At 40.8% G+C, this 24,861-nt stretch overlaps 1 protein-coding gene across 2 annotated transcripts; it reads left to right on the top strand.

The window, feature by feature from the left end:
- The first annotated feature begins 2,059 nt into the window (after positions 1 to 2,059).
- LOC149310879 (ATP-binding cassette sub-family B member 10, mitochondrial-like) lies at positions 2,060 to 24,360 on the top strand. Of its 2 annotated transcripts, XM_089529940.1 has the most exons (13): positions 2,062 to 2,504; positions 6,202 to 6,402; positions 6,771 to 6,973; positions 8,438 to 8,572; positions 9,915 to 10,061; positions 11,342 to 11,477; positions 14,126 to 14,221; positions 18,135 to 18,344; positions 19,162 to 19,241; positions 19,549 to 19,729; positions 19,901 to 19,944; positions 21,032 to 21,066; positions 22,917 to 24,360. In XM_089529940.1, the coding sequence occupies exons 1-13, from the start codon at positions 2,216 to 2,218 to the stop codon at positions 23,176 to 23,178; spliced, it is 2,019 nt and encodes a 672-aa protein (XP_089386066.1). In that variant the 5' UTR covers positions 2,062 to 2,215; the 3' UTR covers positions 23,179 to 24,360. The 2 variants fall into 2 exon arrangements, with proteins under 2 accessions (XP_089386067.1, XP_089386066.1); XM_089529941.1 differs by lacking the exon at positions 8,438 to 8,572 and having other exon boundaries at positions 2,060 to 2,504.
- The last annotated feature ends 501 nt before the right edge of the window (positions 24,361 to 24,861 follow it).

Genomic DNA, 24,861 nt, shown 5'->3' with positions numbered 1-24,861 from the left:
AATTTCAGCTGGTTCAAAGAGATTCAGCTGTTAACTGGGGCAGGTTACAGAGACCACACAATGCCCCTGTTGAAACAGCTCTATTGGCTGCCAGTTTGTTTCCGGGCACAATTCAAAGTGCTGGTTATGACCTATAAAGCCCTATATGGCTCAAGTCCATGCTATTTGGCTGATCATACACCCTCACATGAACCAGCCCAGGCTCTGAGGTCCTCTGGAGAGGCCCTTCTCTCCATCCCACCACCATCACAAGCACGGTTGGTGGAGACGTGAGAGGGCCTTCTCAATGGCTGCCCCTAGACTCTGGGACTCCCTGCCCAGGGAGATCAGAATGGTTCCCTCCTTGATGGCCTTCCGCCGGCAGGCAAACACCTACCTGTTCAAACAGGCTTTTAAAACAGAATGTTTGTAAAGGGCTAGCTTGGGATGTTGCTCCATTTTAAAATGTGTTATAAGATTTTATCTTATTAAAATGTATTTTATTCTTTTAATAGCTATGTATTTTAAAATTGTAATGATTTGATTCCTTTTTAATGCACCTCTTTTCTGTTTTTAATTGTGTTGTTGTTGTTTTAATATTGGGAAGCCGCTACAAATAAATATAATAATAATAATAATAATAATAATAATATCTGCAAAAGTCAAAGCCACAAATGTGGAGACGAGAATACACTTGTACCCTCCGCATTTGCAGCTTTGATTACTCAAGGATTTTATTTATAGGTTCTCTCTAGGAATATCTAGGTCCTCCAGCATAACTCTGTGGTCAACCTTAACCAAAAGTCACACTGAAGGACCTACAGATTCCTAGAGAACACTCCACTAGGCCTTTGTAGCTCCTCCAGCGCAATTCTATGGTCAGTGTCTGGCAGAGGTTGACCACAGAGTTGCACTTGAAGACCTAGAGATTCCTAGAGAGGTGTTGTCTCAGGTAAAAACATAGTACATAGAGGGATCTTGTAGCACCTTTAAGACTAACAGAGAGAAATTGGCAGCATGAGGTTTTGTAGACTTGAGTCTCCTTCTTCAGATGCATTTGAGGAAGTAGACTGAAGTCTAAAAATGCTCATGCTGCCAATTTATTTCTTTCAGTTAGTTCAAAGGTGCTGCAAGAGCTCTCTATATACTGATTCTACAGACTAACACGGCTATATCCTAGGATTCTACCACTGTGTAAAAACCTAGGACCTTATTATCACCGGAGTCGCTTACTGTGCTGGAATCGTGGCCCAAATGCTCCAGAAGCACGGAGGTGGGATTGCTGGTCGTGCTTCTGAAACATCACTGAGGCATTTTGCTGTTCTTCTGTTGATGAATCGTTTGCGGAGAAGCCATTTTTTAAAGTAACAGAAGATCCTGTTATTACAGAAATGGCTTCTCTGCGAACGATTCGTCAAAGGGAGAAGAGCGGGATGTGCTTCACTCAGCGGCCATCCCACCTCCACACTTCTGAAGCCATGATTCCCAGAGGGAAAGTGGCTCGTGTGAGAAGATCCAGAGTGCTTTTGCTGTTTGTGGTTCTTCCACATTCATTGGGGGGGGGGGGGGGTCCCTGTGCCCCATCCGACCTCAGAGGTAGAGATGCAGCCAGCCCAGCTCCATTGGGCCTGGGCTAAGAAGCAGAAGTCCCCTCCAGAGTCCAGTCCCTCTGCCTTGGTCCAGGCCTCAGAGGGAGAGAGGAACCCCTGGCCTTGATCCCCTTCCCACCGCCATTCCCTTCTCCTTCTGGGCCTGAGGGAGGGCAAGGGGGGGCGGCTAATTAGGCCAGATGTGAAAGCGTTGAGGCTGGAGCAGACACACTCCAGATGAAGAGATACCTTTCTCTCATCATGGAGGAGGAGGAGGAGGAAGAGGAAGGGGGTCCCGCCTCTCTCCTCTCTCTCTCTCTCCCGGGAGCGCCCTCTAAGGCCAGGCCAGGCTGAGGGAGGGAGGGAGGGAGGGCGGCCTAGAGGCCTGGCCTCCCGCCTGCCTTCCCGTTCCCTCTGCAGAGGGCGCTGCCAGGGAGGGAGGGAGGGAGGGACTGCGGGCCGAGGCCGGCCTCCCGCCTGCCTTCCCGTTCCCTCCCTCCTCCGGCGGGGTTTTCTCCCCGGAGCCGCCTCCCTCATCCCGGAGGAGCCTTATCAGGCGGCTGCAGGAGGGGCTGGGGCCGAGGCGGGCTGCGCTTCATGGGGCAGCCCGCCCAAAGGAGGACTGGAGGCCGCTCAGTTGTTGCCTCATGGCGGGCCTAGCCTCCCGCCTGCCTCTGCTGCCGCGGCTCCTCAGGCGGAGACCGAGCCCCGCGGGAGCTCCCTTCGGCTTCTACCCAGGATGGGCCCCGAAGCCCTGCTGCCTCTTCCCGGCGGCTCCCCGCTCCCCCTGTTCCCCAGCGGCCTCTTCATGGGCGGCTGCGGCGGAGGAGAAGGCGGGCCAGCCCCCCGGAGCCTCGCTGCCCCTTCCCGGCCGGCCCTTATCCGACGCCCGCAGGCTCCTGGCCCTGGCCCACCCCGAGCGAGGCAGGCTGGCAGGTAAAGGGGCCTGTGCTCCGGGATAAGAGCCACTGCCACGGTCCAGCGCTATGGGATTCCGGGGATGGAGTTCATGGTTGTGATTCAGAGACAAGCAGCCTGCTGTTTATTAGCTTGTTGTTGTCGCTGTTGTTGTTGTCCTTAGCCCTCGAAGAGGCGCCACATCGAGGAGGGAGCGAGCTTGATTTCTGCTGCTCCAGAGAACAGGACCCGGAGCAATGGATGCAAGCTCCAGGGAAAGAGATTCCGCCTCAACGTTAGGAACTTCCTGAGAGTAAGAGCTGTCTGACAGTGGAACAAACTCCTTCCTCGGAGTGTAATGGAGGCTCCTTCCCTGGAGGTTTTTAAACAGAGGCTGGATGGCCGTCTGTCAATGGGGATGCTTTGATTGAGAGTTCCTGCATGGCTGAATGGGGTTGGACTGGGTGGCCTGTGTGGTCTCTTCCAACTACAATTCTATGTTGTTGTGTACCTTCAAGTCCTTTCCTATTTATAGCAACCCTAAGGCGACCCTCTCATGGGTTTTCCCCCTCAGAAGCCATCCTCTGAGGCTGAGAGAGTGTGACTTGCCAAGAGATCCCCCTTTCCCCCCCTGGTTGCATCCACACTGCAGAAATAATCCAGTTTGACACCACTTTCACTGCCCTGGAATTCTGGTGGCACCAAGATGCGTGACCCTAAGGTGCTTTACGATGACCCTAAAGTGAACCTATCATGGGTTTGGTTTTTTGGGGAGGCAAATCACACTCTCTCAGCTTCAGAGAATGTTTCCTCTGAGGAAACTTGCCAAGGAAACCCCATGAGAGGATCGGCATAAATAGGAAAAGGACTTGAAGGCACACAACAGCAACAGCAACAGCAAGTCAATAAATAGCAGGCTGCTTGTCTCTGAATCAGCCCGCTAATGCCACAGCAAACTACACTTCCCAGAATTCCATAGCATGGAGCCATAGCAATTAAAAGTGGTTTGAAACTGGATTATTTCTGTAGTGCCGATGCAGCCTCTGTTACACTCCCGGTTTCTCTCTCTCTCTCTCTCTCTCTCTCTCACACACACACACACACTCATAGAGGTGCCACTAACTGGCTATCACAGGCATCAGACCTAAGGACAGTCCATGGTCTTTCCTTCTTCCTGTTGGCTTCTAGGCCCTGCCCTTCATTCGCTGCACTGCAGGGTTGCCTTCATAGACAAGCAGCCTACTATTTATTGGCTTGTTGTATGTCTTCAAGTCGTTTCTGACTGATGGCAAGCCTAAGGTGAACCTATCATGGGATTTCTTGACAAGTTTCCTCAGAAGGGGATTGCCATGGCCATCCTCTGAGGCTGAGAAGGTGTGACTTGCCCTAGGTCACTCACTGGGTTTCCATGGCTGAGTAGGGATTCAAACCCCGGTCTTCTAGTGTCCTAGTCCAAGGCTCAGACTACTACACCATGCTAACTCTCCTTCATAGACAGTCTGTCTTCAAGTTGTTTATGATTTATGTTAGCCCTAAGGCTACCCTGTTGTGGGGTTTTCTTGGCAAGATTTGTTCAGAGGGGGTTTGCCATTGTTTTCTCCTGAAGCTGAGAGAGTTTCATGGCTGAGCAGAGACTAGTCACTAGAACCTTGGTTTCCAGAGTCACACTCAAACCACTATACTACACTCAGTACTGGATTGATGTAGCTTTCTGTACATGCAATGGTGATGTGTGCAGCTTTCCATGGGTTGCCACTCTCTGGCACCATAGTTGTGTAGTTATATTCTCTCGTTCATTCTTTCTGTCTCTCAATCCTACACACACACACACACACACACACACTGTCATCTATGGTCCCTTATTTTTATGTCTGAGTGTAGCTCCAGTATACGGCAAGTCCTGTCTCCCCACCACACCCCAGTATATCCAGTATATGCCAGGTCCTGTCTCCCCACCACACCTCAATTGTGACATAGATCCCACTAGCAGGGACTTTCCCTTCCAGATGTTTGCTTCATACACCCAGAACATCAGTGTCTTGCACCCAGAGATAACTTTTCCTTTCTCAGACTGCCCCAGCAAATAAGCTCTTATCCATTTAACAATGACTCAGTGCAACGGTTTCCAGTCATTTCAGACCCAGGGCTCACCATTAGCCCTTACATAAAATCATTGAATTGTGGAGTTGGAAGACACCTCAAGGGTGTCATGCTGTCGTCCAACCCCTTCCTCCATGCAGGAAGACACAGTAAAAGCACCCCCAACAGATGGCCATCCATCCTCTGTGTAAAAACCTCCAAAGAAGGAAACTTCACCAGTTTCCAAGGCATCCTGTTTCACTGTCAAACAGCTCTTTCCACCAGGATTCTTTTCCTGATGTTGAGGTGAAATCTCTTTTCCTGTAGCTTGAATCTGTTTCTCCATTTCCTAGTCTCCCAAGCAGCAGAAAACAAATTTGCTCCATCCTCAATGTGACATCCCTTCAAATATTTAAACATGGTTACCGTACCTCCCCTTGAATTTCTCTTCTCTGGACTAAAAATACCCAGCCCCTTAACCTCCTCCTCATAAGGCATGGTTTCCAGACCTTTCACCAGTGTATGGATCTCATAGGTCCAAAACACATTGCAGATATAATCCAGTTTGGGACTATTTAACTGCCCTGGTCTAGGGAATTCTGGGAACTGTAGTTCTGTGACATTTAGCCTTCTTTGTCAAAGAGCTCTTGTGTCACAATAAACTACAGTTCCCATGATTCCCTAGTAGTGATCCAGGCAGTAAAGCGGTCTAAAACGAAATTATTTCTGCAGTATGTTTTGGACCATACTTAGCTCTTGGCTGCAAATGTGCATAGCAGTCTGCAGTTAGTACAAATTCACTCTACTAGTGAAGATTGTGTTCATGAAGAGGATGGGATTTCCCTCCACAGTCTCTGTCCTTGGTGCATACACTTTGAATGTATGCACAGAACTAGTATTGGTCTGCTACCTGATTCATTGGTGGCACTGTTTCTGTAAATTAAAGGGGTTTTTTTAAAGGAAAGAAACTGATGAAGCAGAATTATTAGTTAGTAAGCTGCCTTGAACCAATTTGGATTGTGTTATTCATCTGGTCCAGTATTTCCTGCTCTACTGGCAGGGCATTAGGCAGAGATGGACACTTAGGAGGTGGGGAACTGCTGCAAAGCATCCAAGGGTAGAGCTGTGTGTGCTCCATAGCTGCCATGTGCTCCATAAACAGGGCTTATCTAATTGCCAGTGGGGTTTCCCAGGATCTTAATTTCTTCAGTAAAGAGCCATACATACAAATTCAGCAGTTATCCTTACATCCATTACTATGGATGTCTGCCCACTCAGAATGACATTTCATTCATCTGTAAACGTGGACTATGTTCCACAGAAGCATGTGGGTTTCATTTAATCTTTAAATTTGTAATCTTGTTCATGTTTCTCTGCGAATAAATAGGGGAATATGTATAGAACTTAATATTTGAATAGATATGCATAATACTGTACTGTCCCAGAAGATACATGTTGTAGCAGATTGAGGCTACTCCTCTTTAAACCATGCTTCTTTGGCCTGGCTAGAATATTATGGGCACTCAAGGTTTGGTTACTAGCATATCACTATAAAGAGCTGAAGTCCCCCCCCCCCACCCCATTTAGTTTTTAGTGTAAATGTAAAACATACATCAAATTTTCAGTTATTAAAAAAGAGTTGTGTTTTCTTTTCTAGCTGCTGTTGGCTTTCTGACTGTTTCCAGCGTTATTACTATGTCTGCTCCCTTTTTCTTGGGAAAAGTTATTGATGTCATTTACACAAATCCCAATGGTGACCTTACAGAAAACCTATCCAACCTCTGTGCCTTGCTAAGTGGAATATTTTTGTGTGGTGCTGCTGCCAATGCGACCCGTGTCTACCTCATGCAAACGGCAGGTAATTGGGGTGAGAATGTCAAATCATCTGTCTTTCTGAGGTATATAGAATTACTGAGAGAAGTTCCAGACCAATATTTCCACATTCAAGACTGCATTGTTTTATTCTGAAATGATAAATTTTGATTAACTGTCACTTGCTAATTCTAATTCCATACTGAGAGTCGCTGTTGCAGTTCAAAATTGTTATTCATAAGCATGTGACATTTTAATCTTCTGTTTCCCCTATTGCATGCTGTTCTAAACCACATTTTGTCCAATACGTTTTCCCTTGATTTTGTCCAGCATAGAATCTGGTGTAGAAAAGAGTTATATTGTTATCTCATATTCTTTTATGTCATGAATTGTCACACTTCTTGACACTTACAGGACAAAGAATTGTGAAACGTCTGAGAGCAACAATGTTCTCCTCTCTCTTGAAACAAGAGATAGCATTTTTTGACAAAACCAGTACTGGAGAGCTAATTAATCGCTTATCTTCAGACACGGCACTCTTGGGCCGTTCAGTCACTGAAAACCTTTCTGATGGACTACGAGCTGGTGCTCAGGCCTCAGTTGCAGTTGGGATGATGGTATGTGTCTGCTTGTTCCTGTCTTTCCTTCTTCCTTTGCCTGGCAGAGTCAAAATGCTTCAGTTGATATTACAAAGGATTCAAAATTCCACTGTTGTGCAAAGATGCTGTATTAAGGAATTCTTTAATTATATCTGGTGACAGCAATGTAATACAGTGAACGGAGAACAAATTTGAATCAGGAGTTATATTCTACCAAATTCATAGAATCATAGAGTTGGAAGAGACCACAAGGGCCATCCAGTCCAACCCCCTGCCATGCAGGAAATCCCAATCAAAGCATCCCTGACAGATGGCCATCCAGCCTCTGCTTGAAGACCTCCAAGGAAGGAGACTCCACTACACTTCGAGGGAGTTTGTTCCACTGTCGAACAGCCCTTACTGTCAGGAAGTTCCTCCTAATGTTGAGGTGGAATCTCTTTTCCTGTATCTTGCATCCATTGCTTCGGGTCCTAGTCTCTGGAGCAGCAGAAAACAAGCTTGCTCCCTCCTCAATATGACATCCCTTCAAATATTTAAACAGGGCTATCATATCACCTCTTAACCTTCTCTTCTCCAGGCTAAACATCCCCAGCTCCCTGAGTCGTTCCTCATAATTGTAATGTACATCTCACCCTAAGGGATACAATGCCACCTCAGCCAAAAGATTTCTTTTTCTTAAGATATACAGTGCACTCTTTTTATCCATGGCCTTGCTATCTGAGGATTTGAGGCTCCGCGTATGGCAATTCCCCGTTGTTTGTAATGGAGGTGTGTGCACGTGGCCACAGTAGTGTGCATGCTGCGCTGCCATAGAAAACAACAGGACTTAAGGTCCCGTGTTTTTTGTTAACCACGGGGGGGGGGGGGATTCAGAACAGATCCCCTGCAGATACAAATGGATAACTGTGCAAAGGACTGTAATACATACTGATATCTAAAGCCATGTGCTCTTAAATGCTTGTACATGTGGTACTGGAAGCATCCAAAGCACCTTTCCTCTTATGACAGGAGGTTCAGAGATCAGTGTGTGTGGAGGAGTTAATCCAACAAATGTGTAGCCACAATTGCGTAAGGTTTTGGCCGTTCTTTCTGCTGTGACTCATGATGCAACTGTATCATGTAACTTGGGTGGGGTTTGATCTGTGACCCTGAGCAGCACCTGTGCATAGAGCTGCAACCTTCCCACTTTTAGTACAAATTCTATCACTGGTGATAACAGTTGCAGTTTGGCTTCAAAGGAATAATCTGGCAGCAGGGATTCCCTTTAGCACTGCCTGTTTGGCTCTTTTTAGAGCTGAGGCATTTCAGTTCTTGTGGTGCTAGAGTGCTGGGAAATAAAAAGTGGATTGAAAAAAACTTGTATAGTTTTGAAAGTACTGTAAATTGCACTGGATTATATTTTCGTCACCTTCAGTTAACAGAACTAGCAGAACCTATTTAATTGTGCTTAAAGGTTGAAATCAAGTTGCTTTTTATTTCTAGTTTTTTGTGTCTGCCAAACTTGCCATGTTTGTTCTGAGTGTGGTGCCACCCCTGGCTTTTGTAGCTGTGCTGTATGGAAGATATTTACGAAAACTTACTAGAATGACACAAGATTCTCTTGCAGATGCTACACAGGTGGGTTCTCTAATTGTTTATTTTAAAGCAGCACATAACAAAACACAACTTTAGGATAACTCTTATGAAAGAATAATGAGAAGTAATTACATAATAGAACCTGAGCCAACATGGTGTAGTGGTTTGAGTGTTGAATTTGGAGTCCAAGAGACCAGGGTTCGATTCTCTTATTAGCCATGGAATACCACTGGGTGGCCTTGGGCAAGTCACACTCCCTCAGCCTTAGAGGAAGTCTATGAGGAGAAATCTTGCAAGAAAACCTCAGCATAGGTTAGAGTTGGAAATGACTTGTAACACACAACAATTAATTAAATAATAGATGAACACACAGCATATCAGAGAGAGTTCTCAAATTTCAAAATAAAATTCTTGAAAGTGAGTGTTAAAGTAAACATTTTTTAAAAATCATGCTGAACTTCCCTTGTGTTTAGATATGTCCTTCAAGTGCTCAGCTATCTCCTGATTCAAGTTGAGTTAAAGAATCAGATAACACTGGGGATTAATTGTAGAGAATGAGGCAACAGGAATGTGGAACATTTCTTGTTTGTTTTTTAATTCCTTTTCAAATGAAAGTTAAGGCTGAGTCAGAAAATTATGCTTTTTTTTGTTACTGTGGGATAAAGAAGTTTTCTCTTTGTTGTTTGTTCCTAGCATATTGAGTTGTTGGAGAGGATAGGTTGTTAAAACTACAGTAAAGTGAAAGCATGCCTGCATAAGATGCCACTGTGCTGAGCTTATGTCATTGCATAACTGTTCTGTATGACCTGTCCAGTACTGTTGCTGAAGCTAATGCTAGGCTGAGGTTACCCTGTGCTATGATCTTATACTCATCTTAGAGTAAGCTTCACTGGACTGAGTGGAAGGTCTTTTTGAGTAAACACATAGGATTTGATCTGTCTACATTACAGGGTGAACTAATTTGCATCTCTGAAACTAATGCACAAATTGAAATGAAGCTGTGCTTTCTGATTTCACATCTCTCCAGATTTTGCACATTTTGTGAGAAAATACAATAAAATATGTATAGTATTTAGATACAAACATGTGTGGTTTTAAAAAGCTCTCACCATCATTCATGAAAGAAGAAACAGGATTATTTTAAAATAAGATTCATGAAACTGGCGCAGATTTGAAATAGACTGATTCATTTCTGTTAGCAACTCCCATTTACTTTGAAGCATGAAGAACTAAAACTTCAGACATGCCTTTTATAGTATATAAACTTTTTGCTTATATAAATACTTCAACAAAAATTTATGCCATCTGTTTTTTGCATAAATGCAATAAGAACATGCCTGCTGGATTAGAATAAATTCTTTTTTAAAAAAAATATTTACTGCAGTTAGCAGAAGAGCGGATTGGAAATTTACGAACTGTTCGAGCTTTTGGACAAGAGCTAAATGAAATGGAGAAATATAAGAACAAAGTTGATTATGTGCTACAGTTGGCCAAAAAGGAAGCCATAGCACGAGCAGGATTCTTTGGAGCAGTAAGTATAAAACAAAGGTGAGGAATCCACAGTGTTTTTGGTATGTGCCTGGCTTTTTCTTTAATATTTAAAATGTTCTTAGGTTGTACACAAGGCCATGCTCGTTTTCCATTTGTAGGCTAATATATTACAGTGCCCTGACAGAAAATTATTTGCAAGCCTAATTATGAGTTACACTTCAGGACATGGAACACTCTGGGGTGTGTGTGTGTGTGTGTTACTGAGGATTTGCTTGTTAGGATTAACTATGGTCATTGCACTCAGACACTTCAGAGAGTTTCTTTGCTAGATGCTTCCCTAGAGACTCTCCAACTGTTTCTGAAACTGCACTATTTAATGAGTAAATGTGCAGGTTGGATACTGGAGCCATTTACATGGAAATTAAATATTAAATAAATATTCCTTTTAAGCAGTTCTTATGCCAATTATAATATTAGTTGTAGATGGAGACTAGTGGTATCCTTCTCAAAGAAATTAGTTGAAGATGTTTACAAGGGCTATATTTTAGTGACTGATGTAAATACAAATGATTTAGCTGTAGAGTAATAAAGCAGGCAGTTGGTTGTATCATAATTGCTCCAGCAGACATTTCCACCTCCCCTTTCTGCTTGTAGCCCCTGGCCATTCCCTGATATCCCAAAGTATCTTGTCTGATTTGGAGAATCTTTAAAGAACAATATTCAATGTGGGCCAGAGGACAGCAGCAGGTGAAATCTCTGAAAATCAGATGTGGATTGTGAGCAGAACTAGCTTCTACTTGAGCACTGCTATTCAAAATGGTGTTCACTGGATCAGTGTTGGTCCTTTAGCCATTGGCTGCCAGTCTCTGCCCAATTTCCAGGAAATAATTGTAGCAAAAAGCTCCAATTGTTGCTTCCTCACATCAGTTAACTTGTGAAGTATTGGACTAGAGCACTTTTGGGGCTAATAGTATATATTTGGCTATCCTTGGAAGCTTTCTAAAGTATTTTCCCCCAAATAAAACCAAAAATAAAGTTAGAATTCCAAAAATACCTCCCAGAAATATATTGGATATGTTCCTTCCTGATGTAGCCTCTGCCACGTAAAAGAACAGAGATGAAACTGTTTGTATTTTCATTCATTCATTTAGGATGCTCCCCCTCCTGAGTATATCTGATGTGGGGGGGGGTTGAATTGAGCATAGGTTTTTGGATCAATATTTTAAAAATATGACAGTGTTTTATAAGATGTAGCTTGAAGAATTGTATTGAAAGATGTATTACTCTTTCAGCCTTTTTTCTCCCTTTTCTTCTTCTCAGACTGGGCTATCTGGGAATTTGATTGTGCTCTCTGTTCTGTACAAAGGAGGATTACTGATGGGAAGTGCCCACATGACTATTGGTGAACTGTCTTCTTTCTTAATGTATGCCTTCTGGGTTGGCATAAGCATTGGAGGTATGCATCATAAAATGTACATTTAATAACAAAAAGTATTTAAAGGCCTTGAAAGTTCTGTAACTAATACAAACGGCTCTTGAAGCACTATACATTAAATTTATTGTAAATTATATCCATTAGTAAATATCTTGATTCAGTGTGAACATCATAGTTTCAGTGCAGAAAGTCATCAAAATTAAATAATGATCACAGAATTTAGGAGCTTAGGAGTCTCTACTTTTTCAAAACAAAACAAAAAAATCCAGTTATTGTTCCATTGGTCACAAAGTTGTGTGCACATGAAGTCCCAAAAAGCCAGGCACAGCTGAACAATGTTTGTACCAATAAGAGTGTCATATGCTTTTTGTGTCCTACATAGTTCTCTGTCCCCCTTCATCGCTAGGCAATCAGAATAAATTAGACAATTTTTAAATTGTTTAGTACATATGGAAGCATAAATTCAAAACACACTACAGAAATAATCGAGATTGAGACCATTTTAACTGCCCTGGCTCAGTGCTAGAGAATCCTGGGAATTGTAGTTTATTGTGGCACTAGAGCTCTCTGACAGAGAAGGCTAAATATCTTCACAAAACTACAGTTCCTAGAATTCCCTAGCACTGAGCTAGGGCACTTAAAGTGATCACAAACTGGATTTTTTCTGCAGTGTTTTGAACCATAGATTATATGAAAAAATATATATACAAATCTGAATAGGTTGCATAGTATATATGTGGCAGAATTCACCTTCTCTTAGTTTTCTTGATGCAGAAAGTTCATTCCTTTTAGGCATATGATATATAGCCCAGGTACGTAGTTGCAAAATAACTATATTTCTGACTGACAGAGCTGTAGGGAACTCAAATGCTCATGTTAAATTTTAACAGCAGGATTAGGCCCAATAAAAGATACAGTACAGCTGTATCTATTTCATCATTAATGCCTTAGGTCAAATACGGCAACAGTGGCACCTTTCTCACAGGAGAAGCAAACCTTGGTCTATAACAGCATTATGGAACAGAGGGAATAGCATGGTAATGCTCCCATCAGTTGCTAATATGAAATCTAACAATATTCTGGGAACTTGCTATTGTGGGAAACAGAACATCCATACCCTTCATGCAACTACTGATTTAAGACAGTGCATCTTTAAGAACTTGACTGGGGAAAATAAATAGGGCCTTTAGTTGTGTTGTTGCAACCTTACTGCAATACTGGAGATAAAGGCAATTCAAATAACTGATGTAGCGTGTATCAGAAAGCAGTCCACTCAAAATATGCTTGGCAACACAGTGTTTCCACAAACAAAGCACAACTTAGATGTGATCAGGCCACTCCCAAATGTGGTAAACACTGAATGAATTGATCTGAATTTAGTTACTGAATAATTTCTGTAGCAAATGGTAAAACAGCTTCAAAGTAGTGAGAAATAGCCTTTGTTGACTGTGTTATGTACATTCATTGATTGGAAACAAGAAGGGAAAATACATTGTGCAATACAAAATGAGAGTAAGAAAACTCTCAAAATATGACCAATCTAACTGGATCTCAGCGTGTTTTTGCAATATTTCTATCCCTCCTCTAAGACCAGATGGGTAAAAAATACTACCATTTTAAAAGCACAAAAATACTTAACCTCTTTTAATAAGGTAATGTTTTAACATGGGTGAAACTGTGCATATAGTATATAAATAGGAAATATAGGAATCAGAATAGGCTTTTTGTTTACCGTTACTTTTGTGAAATATACAGAAGCTGACTGCACAAACCATTAGAATGCACTTCCACAGCCTTGAAGTGCAGCACAGAATGGAAGTATATATGAGTAGATTATGAGTGGATATGTAAGTAAATATGCATTTCATAAGAATTGAAAAGGATGAATAACCCCCCTCAAATTTGAAACGTGGACAGAGGGCTGTTGGACACACCTAATGGAAGCCAGCAAGCTTTTTGGTTTTAATGCAGCTTAAAATATGCCTCTTTGTAGTGAGAGAAGCATGATGGTTCTGCACTGAACCTACAGGGAGTGAATAGAAGAATTAAACAGAATGGAAATTTGCAATGGGGAGCACAGGAAAAGGTCTAACACAGTGACAAAATCATGGGAATGCCAAGGTGGTAAAAGCTGTACTGACCTCTTAAAAATAACATCTCAGTGTAACCTATAGGGACTGGCCACTTCTCACAGTGCCTCCCTGGTAGATACACTCATCTAGCCTTTTAAACTGTACACAGACCAAAAGTTCTAGAGATCATGAGGAAGGCTTCCTCCTTCACAGCTGTAGCACTGCCAGCCTTTTCAAGAGTGCCTTTTAGTTAAAAGAGAGAGAGTGAAACAACTCTGTGCTATATGGTCACCTTCTGCAGTGCTAAGGTGCATTTACCCTTTTGAATTGAGGGAGGAAGGGCATTGCCCTCTATAAGAACTGTTCCTGTCAAGAATGTACTTTTTACAAGCTAGCTATTCAAATCTCCTGTTTTTAAAGGGATTGGTTGAGCTTATACTGTCAAATGTACAAGACCTGTTTTTCAAGTTGTGTATTAACATGGGCCATTGGAATGAGTATTCAGTAATGGTGATTAGGCTAATGTATTTCAATCTCCAAAGTACATATTCTATATCATTCATGCATAAACAATAAATTTTTATCTTATTTTTTTAGGTTTAAGCTCTTTCTATTCTGAACTAATGAAAGGATTAGGTGCAGGAGGACGTCTCTGGGAACTTATTGATCGAAAGCCAGAACTTCCTTTTAATGGTAGGCCCTCTGTTTTCATTGATATTTTGCAACTGATTAAGATGGTATGATATCCCAAAACATTTTAAGCCAGAATGCAATAAGTATTTTTTTCTTAAATTAAAATAATTTCTCATGAGTCATTTCAGAAGGATAGGTAGCCATATTAGTCTGATGCAGCCATACCTGACAAAATTACAGTTTTTGGTACTTAATATATTATCAGATAGATGAAGTGGTAGCCTCTATTTTTTGATATGAATACATTATTACCATACCACAGAAAGACAAGCTGAGGAAATGTTTTGGTAAAGTAAAACCAAAACACTAAGAAATATCAGAAAGAGGTATTTATCATTAGTGGATGACTGGGAAACCTTTTGCCCTCCAGATGTTTGAAATTCACCTCCCATCAGCCCTAGCCAAAAAGGTTAATGTGAAGGAATTATGGGAATTGTAGCCTCCAACATCTGGAGGACCAAAGATTCTCCATGTTAATATAGAACACATATGAGATTCATATCCAATCCAAAGACCAAGGCTGCAGTTTTGTACTTCCTATCAAGTAAGCTTGCTAAACACAGTGGGGTGTAGAAGCATTTCACATGACACTGTAATATCACAATTGTACTGTGTTAGTGTCATCTTTGTCTGGAGCTCATTGTATGACTGTATGGCTCTCTTGGTGCTGTACCACTGGTGGGTCATTTGGAAATCGATTCTTTCCAACGGTGGTTCCTATCCTGCTATGGTTTACTACTAATCACCTTGGGTTGAATGTAGTTTTCATTATTCCTTCCTTGGAGATTCCCTGGAGATCTCTAGTAGGGAAACCCCAGCCTACCTCTTGTGATTGGCTGGGAGGACAACTCATTCTTATTAAAAATAATGTAAAAAACATGCTGGAGGACAAAGATACAGCAGTTATCTTGGGAAGAATTGAGAATCCTAGTATCCTACCAATCTATTATGAGCCACGTGGCATCCTGATTTTAGCATTGGACTACAACTCTGGAAACCAGGATTCTGCTTCCTGCTTCGCCATGGAAACCCACTGGGTGACCTTGGGCAAGTCACAGTCTCAGAGGGTGGAAATGGCAAACTTCCTCTGAAGAAACATGCCAAGAAAATCCTGTGATAGATTCACCTTAAGAGTCACATAAACTGGAAACAACCTGAAGGCATACAGCACAGTGCAATAGCATAGTTTTGATGCAATCTTATTAAGGCTTGGTGCTCAGAGAAATCATGGATTTCAGGGAAAGTTTAAGAGTAAATATACAGAAAATGGCATTCTACTGAGACAGCTCTCACTAAGATTTCGAATGACCTTTTACAGGCCAAGGCTAATGGCCTTTACTCTGTTTTCATCCTTCTTGATCTGTCTGCAGCCTTTGACACCATTGATCACTCTCTTCTAGTTAATATACTTTCTGACCTTGGGTTCTCAGACTCTGTTCTCGACTGGTTTAGATCTTACTTGTCTGGCAGATCTTTTGCAGTGGTTGCTGGCGGTCAGACTTCTTCTCCTGTTCCCTTATCTGTTGGAGTTCTCCAGGGCTCTGTTCTGGGTCCCCTTCTGTTTTCTCTCTACACACTGTCCTTAGGTAAACTCATCAGCTCTTTTGGTTTTTCCTACCATCTGTATGCCGATGACACCCAGTTGTATCTTTCCACCCCCGACCTTTCTCCAAGGCTTGAACAGCAAGTTTCGTCTAGTCTCACAGCTGTCTCGCAGTGGATGCGCCATCGGCGTTTGAAGCTCAACATGTCCAAGACGGAGCTTCTTGTCTTTCCTCCTAAGCCCACCCTTCAACACTCCTTTTCTGTCTCTGTAGACAACATTTCTATTCAACCAGTCCAACAAGCCCGCAGTCTTGGAGATTCTTTGATTCTTCTCTGTCGTGTATCCCTCAGATCCAGACCACAGCCAAGGCTTGTAGATTCTTTCTATACAATATTGCCAAAATCCGACCATATCTCTCCGCCTCCACTGCCAAGATCCTGGTCCGTGTCCTAGTGGTCTCACGACTTGATTACTGTAACGTCCTCCTGGCTGGGCTTCCTCTTTCTCACCTCCGTCCTTTAATTTCTGTCCAGCATTCAGCTGCACGCATTATCACATCTGCCCACCGCTCTGACCACATCTCTCCTGTGTTGGCATCCTTTCACTGGCTCCCCCTCCCTTTCCGCATTCAGTATAAGCTCCTGCTGTCCACGTTTAAAGCCCTCCGTGGGCTGGCCCCTCCTTACTTATCAGACCTTCTTTCTCCTCACCTTCCCACTCGGGCCCTCCGCTCTGGTAGTCAAGGTCTGCTGCTGTCACAGCCCAGGATTTCCTCTGCCCCATCTCGGATTCGCCTCTTTTCACTCGCTGCCCCTCACGCCTGGAACCTTCTTCCCCCGCGAGCAAGAGCCATCACTTCTTTAACCAGCTTCAAAACGGAGTTGAAGACCCTCCTGTTCAGGGAAGCGTTCCCAGGCATTGCATAACTGTCACTTGCTATTTGACGTTCTTTTGTTGCCTGTTTTATTGAATCATTTCCTGTATTGCCATGTACTTTATATGTATTATGCTACTAGAGAGGTCCCATCCCCACCACCACTCCTTTCTCCTTTTGTGTTGTGTCTTGTTAGATTGTAAGCCTGAGGGCAGGGAACCATCCAATTAAAAAGATTGTATGTACAGCGCTGCGTAAATTTACAGCACTTTATAAATAAAGGTTAATAATAATAAATGTAAAGAGTAATATACAAAAGCAGAATCAGGCATGTGTTGGTTCATGGGAAAACACATAGCAAAAAATGGTACAAAGTTTTCACCTTCCTGAACTAGGCAGGGAATGGTTGGAGTGGGCATAATGACATCATTATGTAGTTGCTCAATTGCATTATTGCATAACTATAGCTTCCTTTAAAAAAAACCAACACCAATCGGGAACAGAGCAGACAAGGTGGTGTAAATGATATTGTCATATTTCTAATGTGAGAAAGCTAACTGGGAATGTATACCGTTGAAATGCAAATGGAGTGATGGTATGAAAGAGTGCATTGCAATTCTGTTGCCTTCCCAAGTAGTGGTTTTCAAGCAGAATATCCTGAAAAAACTGATTAGTGTGACAAGCTCCTTATTCTAACAAAACATGCATAGGATTATGCTGTAAAAATCCAGTAAGAATGGGCATAGGATATTAGCATATTATTATGCTTATTCAGATAGCTTTGTGTTTAATAGCTTTTATTTTACCATTTACCATTGGTAATGATTAAATTCAGATAACTCAATTTAGTGAATTGCATGATATCATCAAATTCAGACAATATATTGCCTGAGATATTTTGTTCTTAGATTATTTTTAATCTTTATTGTGCTATCAATGGATCTTGGACCTTACAAATTAGAAAACAAGTGTCCTGGGCAATGAGGACATAAATGTTTTGCATTATTAAATGCAAAAATAGTCATAATCAGTGTTGTTTAGCTCCCTAACCAGTAACAATGCCATATATACATATGAAGTGCTGGTTTTAATGGCTTGGTGTGCCCTTGATAGGGGTGTAGCTGGTGGCTATAACCTTGCCTTTGCTTTTGTACACATTTCCAAGTCCACCTCCATTTGTTTCACCCAGTTCTCTTATCTCCAAATTATGTTCCTTTTGTTGCTCAAGATCTGTAATTTTGCATTGTTATTGTTACTGATGATGTGGCTTAGCTGTTTTACTGTAGACTTGCAGACCCAGATCCATAAGACAATATCCAATCACACATCAAGTCCTTTGTCTTTTTAATGATGTAATTGTGAATATAGCACAGTGAAGCTACTAAAATGCAGACTACTTGAACCAGTAGGTCCTTATTTATTTTTTAAAAAGTGTTTATAGGTGGATATCTTCAACAATGAATGTTCTTATCTCTTTTTTCTCCCTCATTTAGAGGGTATCATGTTAAACCAGGATGCTTTCAAAGGTGCTCTGGAGTTCAAAAATATCCAGTTTGCGTATCCATCTCGTCCAGAAACTTTAGTTTTTCAAGACCTTACCCTTTCCATCCCAGCAGGATCTGTGATGGCACTGGTTGGCCCAAGTGGCTCTGGTAAATCGACTGTTGTGTCTCTCCTACTTAGGCTTTATGATCCAATCTCAGGTATGAATTTGTATGCCATGTGTCAGCAGTTGTTATTTACATACTGTTTGTGCAGACCTTTGCTCTTGAGAGGAAAGAAATAACTCCCTCAGCCATCTGTTCCACATTGATTTCCAAATGACAAGATGAAGAGATTTTCTGCTCAAAGGCTGCTGGCCAGTGCCTGCTGAGGGAGAATGTAGTGCTAGGTCATTGGGAAAAGAGCAGCACCTGATATGGGGAGTGAGGGGTGGGATAACTAATATTCTATTCTATTTTTGAAGAAATATATGAAGACTTGGTCTATTCTTGAAGAAGGAAAAAAGTATAACATGGCTTTAGAGAAATGTATTAGGCTCATCTTAATAATAACAATAATACTGATTTATTTATATCCTGCCCTATCACATAGAATCTGGGTGGGTTACAGCAATAAAAAGTACAATATAATTCAATACAAATCAACGAAAATCTTGTATTTTTACCCCATTCTCAGGGCTCATCTGAGAATGTGGCTTCTAGTTCTTTTTGTGAGACATACTGGCCTGCAGCCCTCTAAATTAATTGGATATGGCACATATTTATCTGACTCATCATAGTAAAGAAAGAGAGAAGTCTTTAATATCACTCCAAAGTGAAATCTTCTCTTTCCTGGAAATATAAAACCACACGAAGGACCGAGTCTTTGTGTATTATAAAGCTAATTGAACTATATTGTTATAAAGCACGATAGCACGTGTAGTGTTGTAGTTTTTTTTTTGGGGGGGGGGGATTTTGTTCTGTATTTCTTTCCTTTTTCCCAACCCCTGTTATCTAACATTCTTTTAATTTGTTAAAGGAGGTATCACTGTTGATGGTGTTGACATTCGTCAGCTAAACCCACTCTGGTTCAGGACTAAAATTGGAACAGTAAATCAGGTAAGAAGAGAAGCTGTGTTTCTTAATTGTAGTATTTACTTCTGCTCTACTTTACCATAGTAAGCATTGGACAAATCTTTGGGAATGTTGAATAACTTTTTTTTTTTTTTGGGGGGGGGGGGTTCCATTTTAATTCCACCTCTTAAAGTTGAAAATCATCAGTGTGGGCACATTACTCTGTATTTATTAATGTAGTGCTTTCTTTTTCATCATGTTTGTTGCATAATATCACTTATAGTTGTAGTCTTTTTCTATATATTATAGTGAATCTGTATTGCCATGTTCACTGTTCTTTCATTCATATTAGGAACCCATCCTTTTCTCATGCTCTATTGCTGAAAATATTGCCTATGGGGCTGAGGACCCGTCTGCAGTTACTATGGAAGAAATTGAGAAAGTTGCTGACATTGCAAACGCTTCTAGTTTCATCCAGAATTTTCCTAAAGGATTCGGCACTTTAGTTGGAGAAAAAGGTGTTCTTCTTTCAGGTAAAGTGTTGCCATATTCAAAATGTATTTATGTGGTTAATGCTTTCATATGATTACTTCTTTATAGAGATTAGTGGAGAGCATTAAATCTCTACAATGTTTAATTTAGAAGTGCAATTAAGACAAAATTTTAAAAATGTTGGCTTTAAAAATTAATTTTTTTATTGTTAGGGGGACAGAAACAACGAATTGCTATTGCCCGGGCTCTTCTCAAGGTAAACCTTTTTGCATATCTCTGTCTTAAAGAACTAATGAGAACACTGAAAAACAGGTGTCAAAAAGTCTTTTCATGGTTCAGTTTTTTCAATTGGAAATCTAATAATTATGGCAGTATCATGTTTGAGATATATATATATATATATATATAGAGAGAGAGAGAGAGAGAGAGAGAGAGAGAGCGTGTGTTACTTTGCTGTCTGCTGCATCTTTTTTGAGGAGGTAAAAATTAGGCTGTTTTGGAACTTGCTCTACAACCCTTTCTAGAAGGAGCAGCCCCTTTGGGGCCTCTTAACTATTGTATATACTCATATGAAAGTTGACCTCATGTATAAGTCAAGGGCAGATTTTGGGGCCAAAATTAAGGATTTTGCTATGACCTATAGATATGTTGTCTGGGCATGTAACAAACAAATCTTTTCCTCTCCTTTTAAAAATGCATGGAGGAATATACTTAAAAGAAGAGCTAAAGAAGAGAGGATCTGATTATCTGAGGGGTTACAATTGTGTGTGTGTATATGTGTGTGCGTAAATGGTGTTGGTGATCTTAAAATGATTGCATCTATATAGATAGGAAAAGGAATATAAATGCGGGAAAAGAACGAGAATGCAGCCTGAAAAGGGTGTGTGGGAGAAGAGCAAGGAAAGCAACCTGCCTCTATTAGGGACTCAGCATGAAGACAGTGACAAGAGCCAGAGGCAAGAAGCCCCTTTTGGCATGGAAGCATCATGCCAACCTCATTACCTCTCCCTTGCCTAAACTAGAGAAAGAAAGGCAGCCCTCCCTAATTCCCTGACTTCTTTTTGGCCTGGGCATGTTCAGTAGCAACGTGGTGGAGGCCAAAGAGAGACTGTTGTGGACATTTTTAATAGGGGCTTACTAAATAAGTTTCTCTGCAGAGAGATTGCCAAGCCTCACAAGGCTCATATAATGTAATTTTCACATGTATAAGTCAAAACACTAAGTTATACATTTATCTTCCTGCTTATGTAAATAAATTGGCATTCCAATTCTTGTTCTAAAATTTGCAGTCTTCAGCCCTCAAAAAGCTGTTCAAGTAAAGACAAATTTATTTTGTTTTCTAGAATCCAAAAATTCTTCTTCTTGATGAAGCAACAAGGTAAGTAATAAAAATGACACGATATAATAACTAGGTGGAAAAATGTTTTGGTTAGATTTTTTTTAAAGTCCTTTCTTGCAGGTAAATATGCAGTCTATGTGCTGCCGTGCCAGATATTGAATACCGTCACTCTTTTTTTTAACCGTCTCTGAATTTGTATCAAAAACATCTGCATATTCTTTGTTAACACATTGTAGCAAGGATTAGGCACAATGGTGGGTTACAAACCGCCGCTTTGCGGCGGTCTCCCGGCGCTGCTGTTTGCTCCGCGAGGGAGCCACAGCAGCCAAACCGTGCGACTCCCTTGCGGAGCAAAAAAGAAGCTCCAAAATGGAGCTTCTTCTTGCGGCCCGGTTATGACGCCGCAAGGCGCCAATGGCGCACTCGCGACGTCATAAGCGTCATGCGACGTGCGGACACACAGCGTCCGCTACGTCAATATGGCAGCCCCCATGTGGAAGGGGCGCCACCAAATTGTACGTATTGACTACGTATTAGGGTTGGGGGGTGCAGAAGCACCGCCCCTTCCTAACCCTAATACGTATTCAATACGTATTTTTTGGCGGTTTGTAACCCTCCAATATTTCCTTGGAAGCATGAACTACTCTGGAAGAGAGATAATATTAAAAGATTCAGGTCAGGGTTCCTGTCATCCCTGTGATTCTGTAATTGTAATGCAGAAAACTGCTTACAAGGGGAGAACCAATTTGGCTAAGTTTAACAACTGTGTTGGGGAGATTCAATCACTGTCACTGAGAAAGACCCCTCTGTCAAGGGGATAATAGATTGCTATGGCAAAATGTTTGTTGATAACACGACTAGGAGATGGTCAGAGACAATTTTAGAAAGGGAAAGCTTTTTTGGAGGAGACATACGATTCTTTCTTTTCGTTTAATTGGTGCTGGGGTTCTCAAGTTGTCTGTGTACAGAACTGACACTGTGGAAAGTGGTCCAGTCAGAATCAAGGTAGACTCTGGGGCTTTTCAGGGTGCAGGCAGTGCCACTGAAAAATCTGATGTGAGGATAGCAGACTTCCAACTATTTTGTAGTGTTAAGCTGTGACTTTGCGGCCAAGTTTAGTTTGTGCATGTGTAATATTTTCTTTTATTTACAAAATACCATAATCTTCCAATAAGTTTATTTTTCCTTGCAAGTTGAATTGTGTGTGGAAGGCAATATTATGCTATCTCTTTAAAACAGTTAAGGTGTTCACAAAATATAGTGCATTTTTGTACGAATCTGGCCCAGTCTGTCCTAGGTGACTAAATGTATAACTGCTGTCATGAGTTTGAAGTAGAAAACTTCAGGGATCAGTCAAGTAAAGAATGTCAAAAAAAAAAGCATGCCTGAAATGACTCCAGTCTACTCCAAGGAGAGGTTGGAAGGGACTGTGTATTTTGATGTTTCTGATACTAGTGGACCATGCCAATGGGATGCTACAGCTGAAGGCTAGGTGATACGGCTCAAGAATCCATTCATTATAGTCATAAGCTGCACAATCATCATAGATAGATATGAGGAAATGGGAGGGACTGCCTCCTTTCTTGGAACATTTTCTGATCAGCTAGACTCAAGGCTTCTGAAGCTTCCATCTGGAGGTAGTCATTCACTTAGGGTTTGAAACAGCTTTGTAACATAAATACTGTAAAAAGTGTACCAAAGGCCATGTGTTTTATAGAAAAATACAGTGTTACTGCTTTGTTTAAATAGATTACGTTGAAATAGATTCAGTACTCTTACAATATTGTCAGTTATAAGAAACTTGAAATAAAATGAAAGCAAACTAACTCCCCTAATGTGTGATATGGGATAATAATACATGTTTTCTCTTGATTCTGTTTTTGAATTAGTGCTTTGGATGCTGAAAATGAATTCCTTGTCCAAGATGCATTAGATCGGCTCATGGAAGGAAGGACTGTTCTCATTATTGCTCACCGTTTGTCTACTATTCAGAATGCTAACTCAGTTGCAGTTCTTGATCAAGGCAGAATTATTGAGTGTGGAAAACATGAAACATTGCTTGCAAACCCAAATGGACTTTTTAGCAAATTAATGAAGAAACAGTCTTTTATCCAGAACAGTGAAATTTTTGCATTAAATGTAAAATCTTGAAAAAATCTTTTTTTAAAAAAAAATGAAAGAGTATAAGGAACGGAAATGTAACACATTTCCAAGCAATTTTAAATTATGTTTCAATTTATGTATAATAAATGTGTTTATATTTTTTTCTTGTGTATTTCAGATATTTCAAAACTTGGCTGTGCTAAAAAATTTATTCAGAGCATCTAATTATAATTATATTCTTGTGAAAATATAAAACACTGAATTGTTTTTACAACGTAAATATTTTGCTGCTGCTTTGATTAATGAATATGGATGTCTACGAATTTTTAAACCTGAAGGTTTGGAAGCACTCTCTTTTTCTCCAGTCTGAGATAAGTTAAACCTATGTAAAATTCTGGAGCTCTTTTTTAAAGTCATTGTACAGAAGAGAGGGAGAGAGAGATCTGTTCACAGAAGCTTTTGCTCACAGAAGCTTTTGCTCACAGAAGTAGTAGTAGTTGATATTTTCCTCTCACGTTCTGAAAATCTGCTTCACTGTTGACCCTGTGGAACATTGTGAGAAGTGACAAGAAGATGCAGGGGGGATACTTGTAAAATGCAAAGATAAAAACTTTGTTCTACTGGACTTGCAAACCTTCTGCAACGTAATTCTTATAATTAAATCTCATCTGTGGTTTTGAAATTTATCCTTAACATGCATAGCATTGGGCTGTCTGTTCTATAGTTTAAGGAAGGAGCCAAAGCTGAATTGTAGAGTACGTGTTTTCTGTACAGAGGGGCCTGGGTTCAATCCCTGCTACTTTAGGTTAAAATTATCTTGGATATCAAAGCTGGGAAAGATGTTTGTCACATATTGGAAAGAGGTATTGCCACTCCCAGTCAGTTAGTTGGACTTATGGTTTGACTAATATAGGCCGTCATCATTTATTTAGGTAGAAGTAACCTCATTTTAAAATTATTTACTTCCAGGTAATAAATATACTTGAAATCAGGCTTTCTCCAAGATAATTGTGCCTGGGATTGCATCAAACAAATCAATCATTTTAGCATTGTTTGTGATACATTAAACTTGCAAATACAATTTTTGATATAAAATAGGGATAAATTAGCATATGTTTGTTTAGATGTGTATTAAATGAATTATTTGGCATAATAAAGAGACCAAAACTTTTCTACCATTAAGCAGTTGCATAAAAACTTTTCTTTCTAAAATAAAAGAATAGGAATTGGGCTGTTTTGGTTTTTTTAAAACCATAATAATGAAAGCAGTTGTATACTGGCCTCTAAAACTAAGTCCTTCTTATGAATTTTTTAGTAGACGTTTGTCACACTATATTACATAGAAACGTGTAATATAATTGAAAAGTAATTTATTTAACTCTTTGGCCAAAGAGTTAAAAGAATAAAGGAATGATCATCTAATATTGTATCCTTAACTGGAAATAAGACCATTTTCTGAACAAAGTTGCAAACTCAGTAGAATCTTCTAAGTACATTGGTTTGGAGCATTACTGGAGTAATCCTGAGCATTAACTGTAGTTATCTGAACTAAGCATTAAGTTTCTTTTTTTGAAAAAGATGAGATTGCATTTTATTTTATTTTAACCCTTGACAGCACATATTTGATCAAACGTGACTGAATGAGCAGGACTGGTGATCCATTTACCTTCCAATTTAGAACTACAATTCCTGTCATGGCAACCAACTTAGGCAAACCACACCAAGCCACTG

The sequence above is a fragment of the Sceloporus occidentalis genome, unplaced genomic scaffold (assembly GCF_023333645.1).
Source record: "Sceloporus occidentalis isolate IW3139 unplaced genomic scaffold, rSceOcc1.0.p SCAF_6, whole genome shotgun sequence".
In the NCBI taxonomy this organism is placed as follows: Eukaryota; Metazoa; Chordata; class Lepidosauria; order Squamata; family Phrynosomatidae; genus Sceloporus; species Sceloporus occidentalis.
The sequence above is the reverse complement of the archived record's forward strand: the minus strand, read 5'-3'. Positions and strand labels throughout refer to the sequence as shown.

What these genes read in the sequence shown, in the direction of transcription:
- LOC149310879 (XM_089529940.1), top strand. Translation starts at nt 2,216, where the DNA reads ATGGCGGGCCTAGCCTCCCGCCTGCCTCTGCTGCCGCGGCTCCTCAGG. An exon ending in AAATTGGAACAGTAAATCAG is followed by an intron (nt 19,242 to 19,548) that starts GTAAGAAGAGAA and finishes CATTCATATTAG; the next exon opens with GAACCCATCCTTTTCTCATG. An exon ending in CTTCTTGATGAAGCAACAAG is followed by an intron (nt 21,067 to 22,916) that starts GTAAGTAATAAA and finishes TTTTTGAATTAG; the next exon opens with TGCTTTGGATGCTGAAAATG.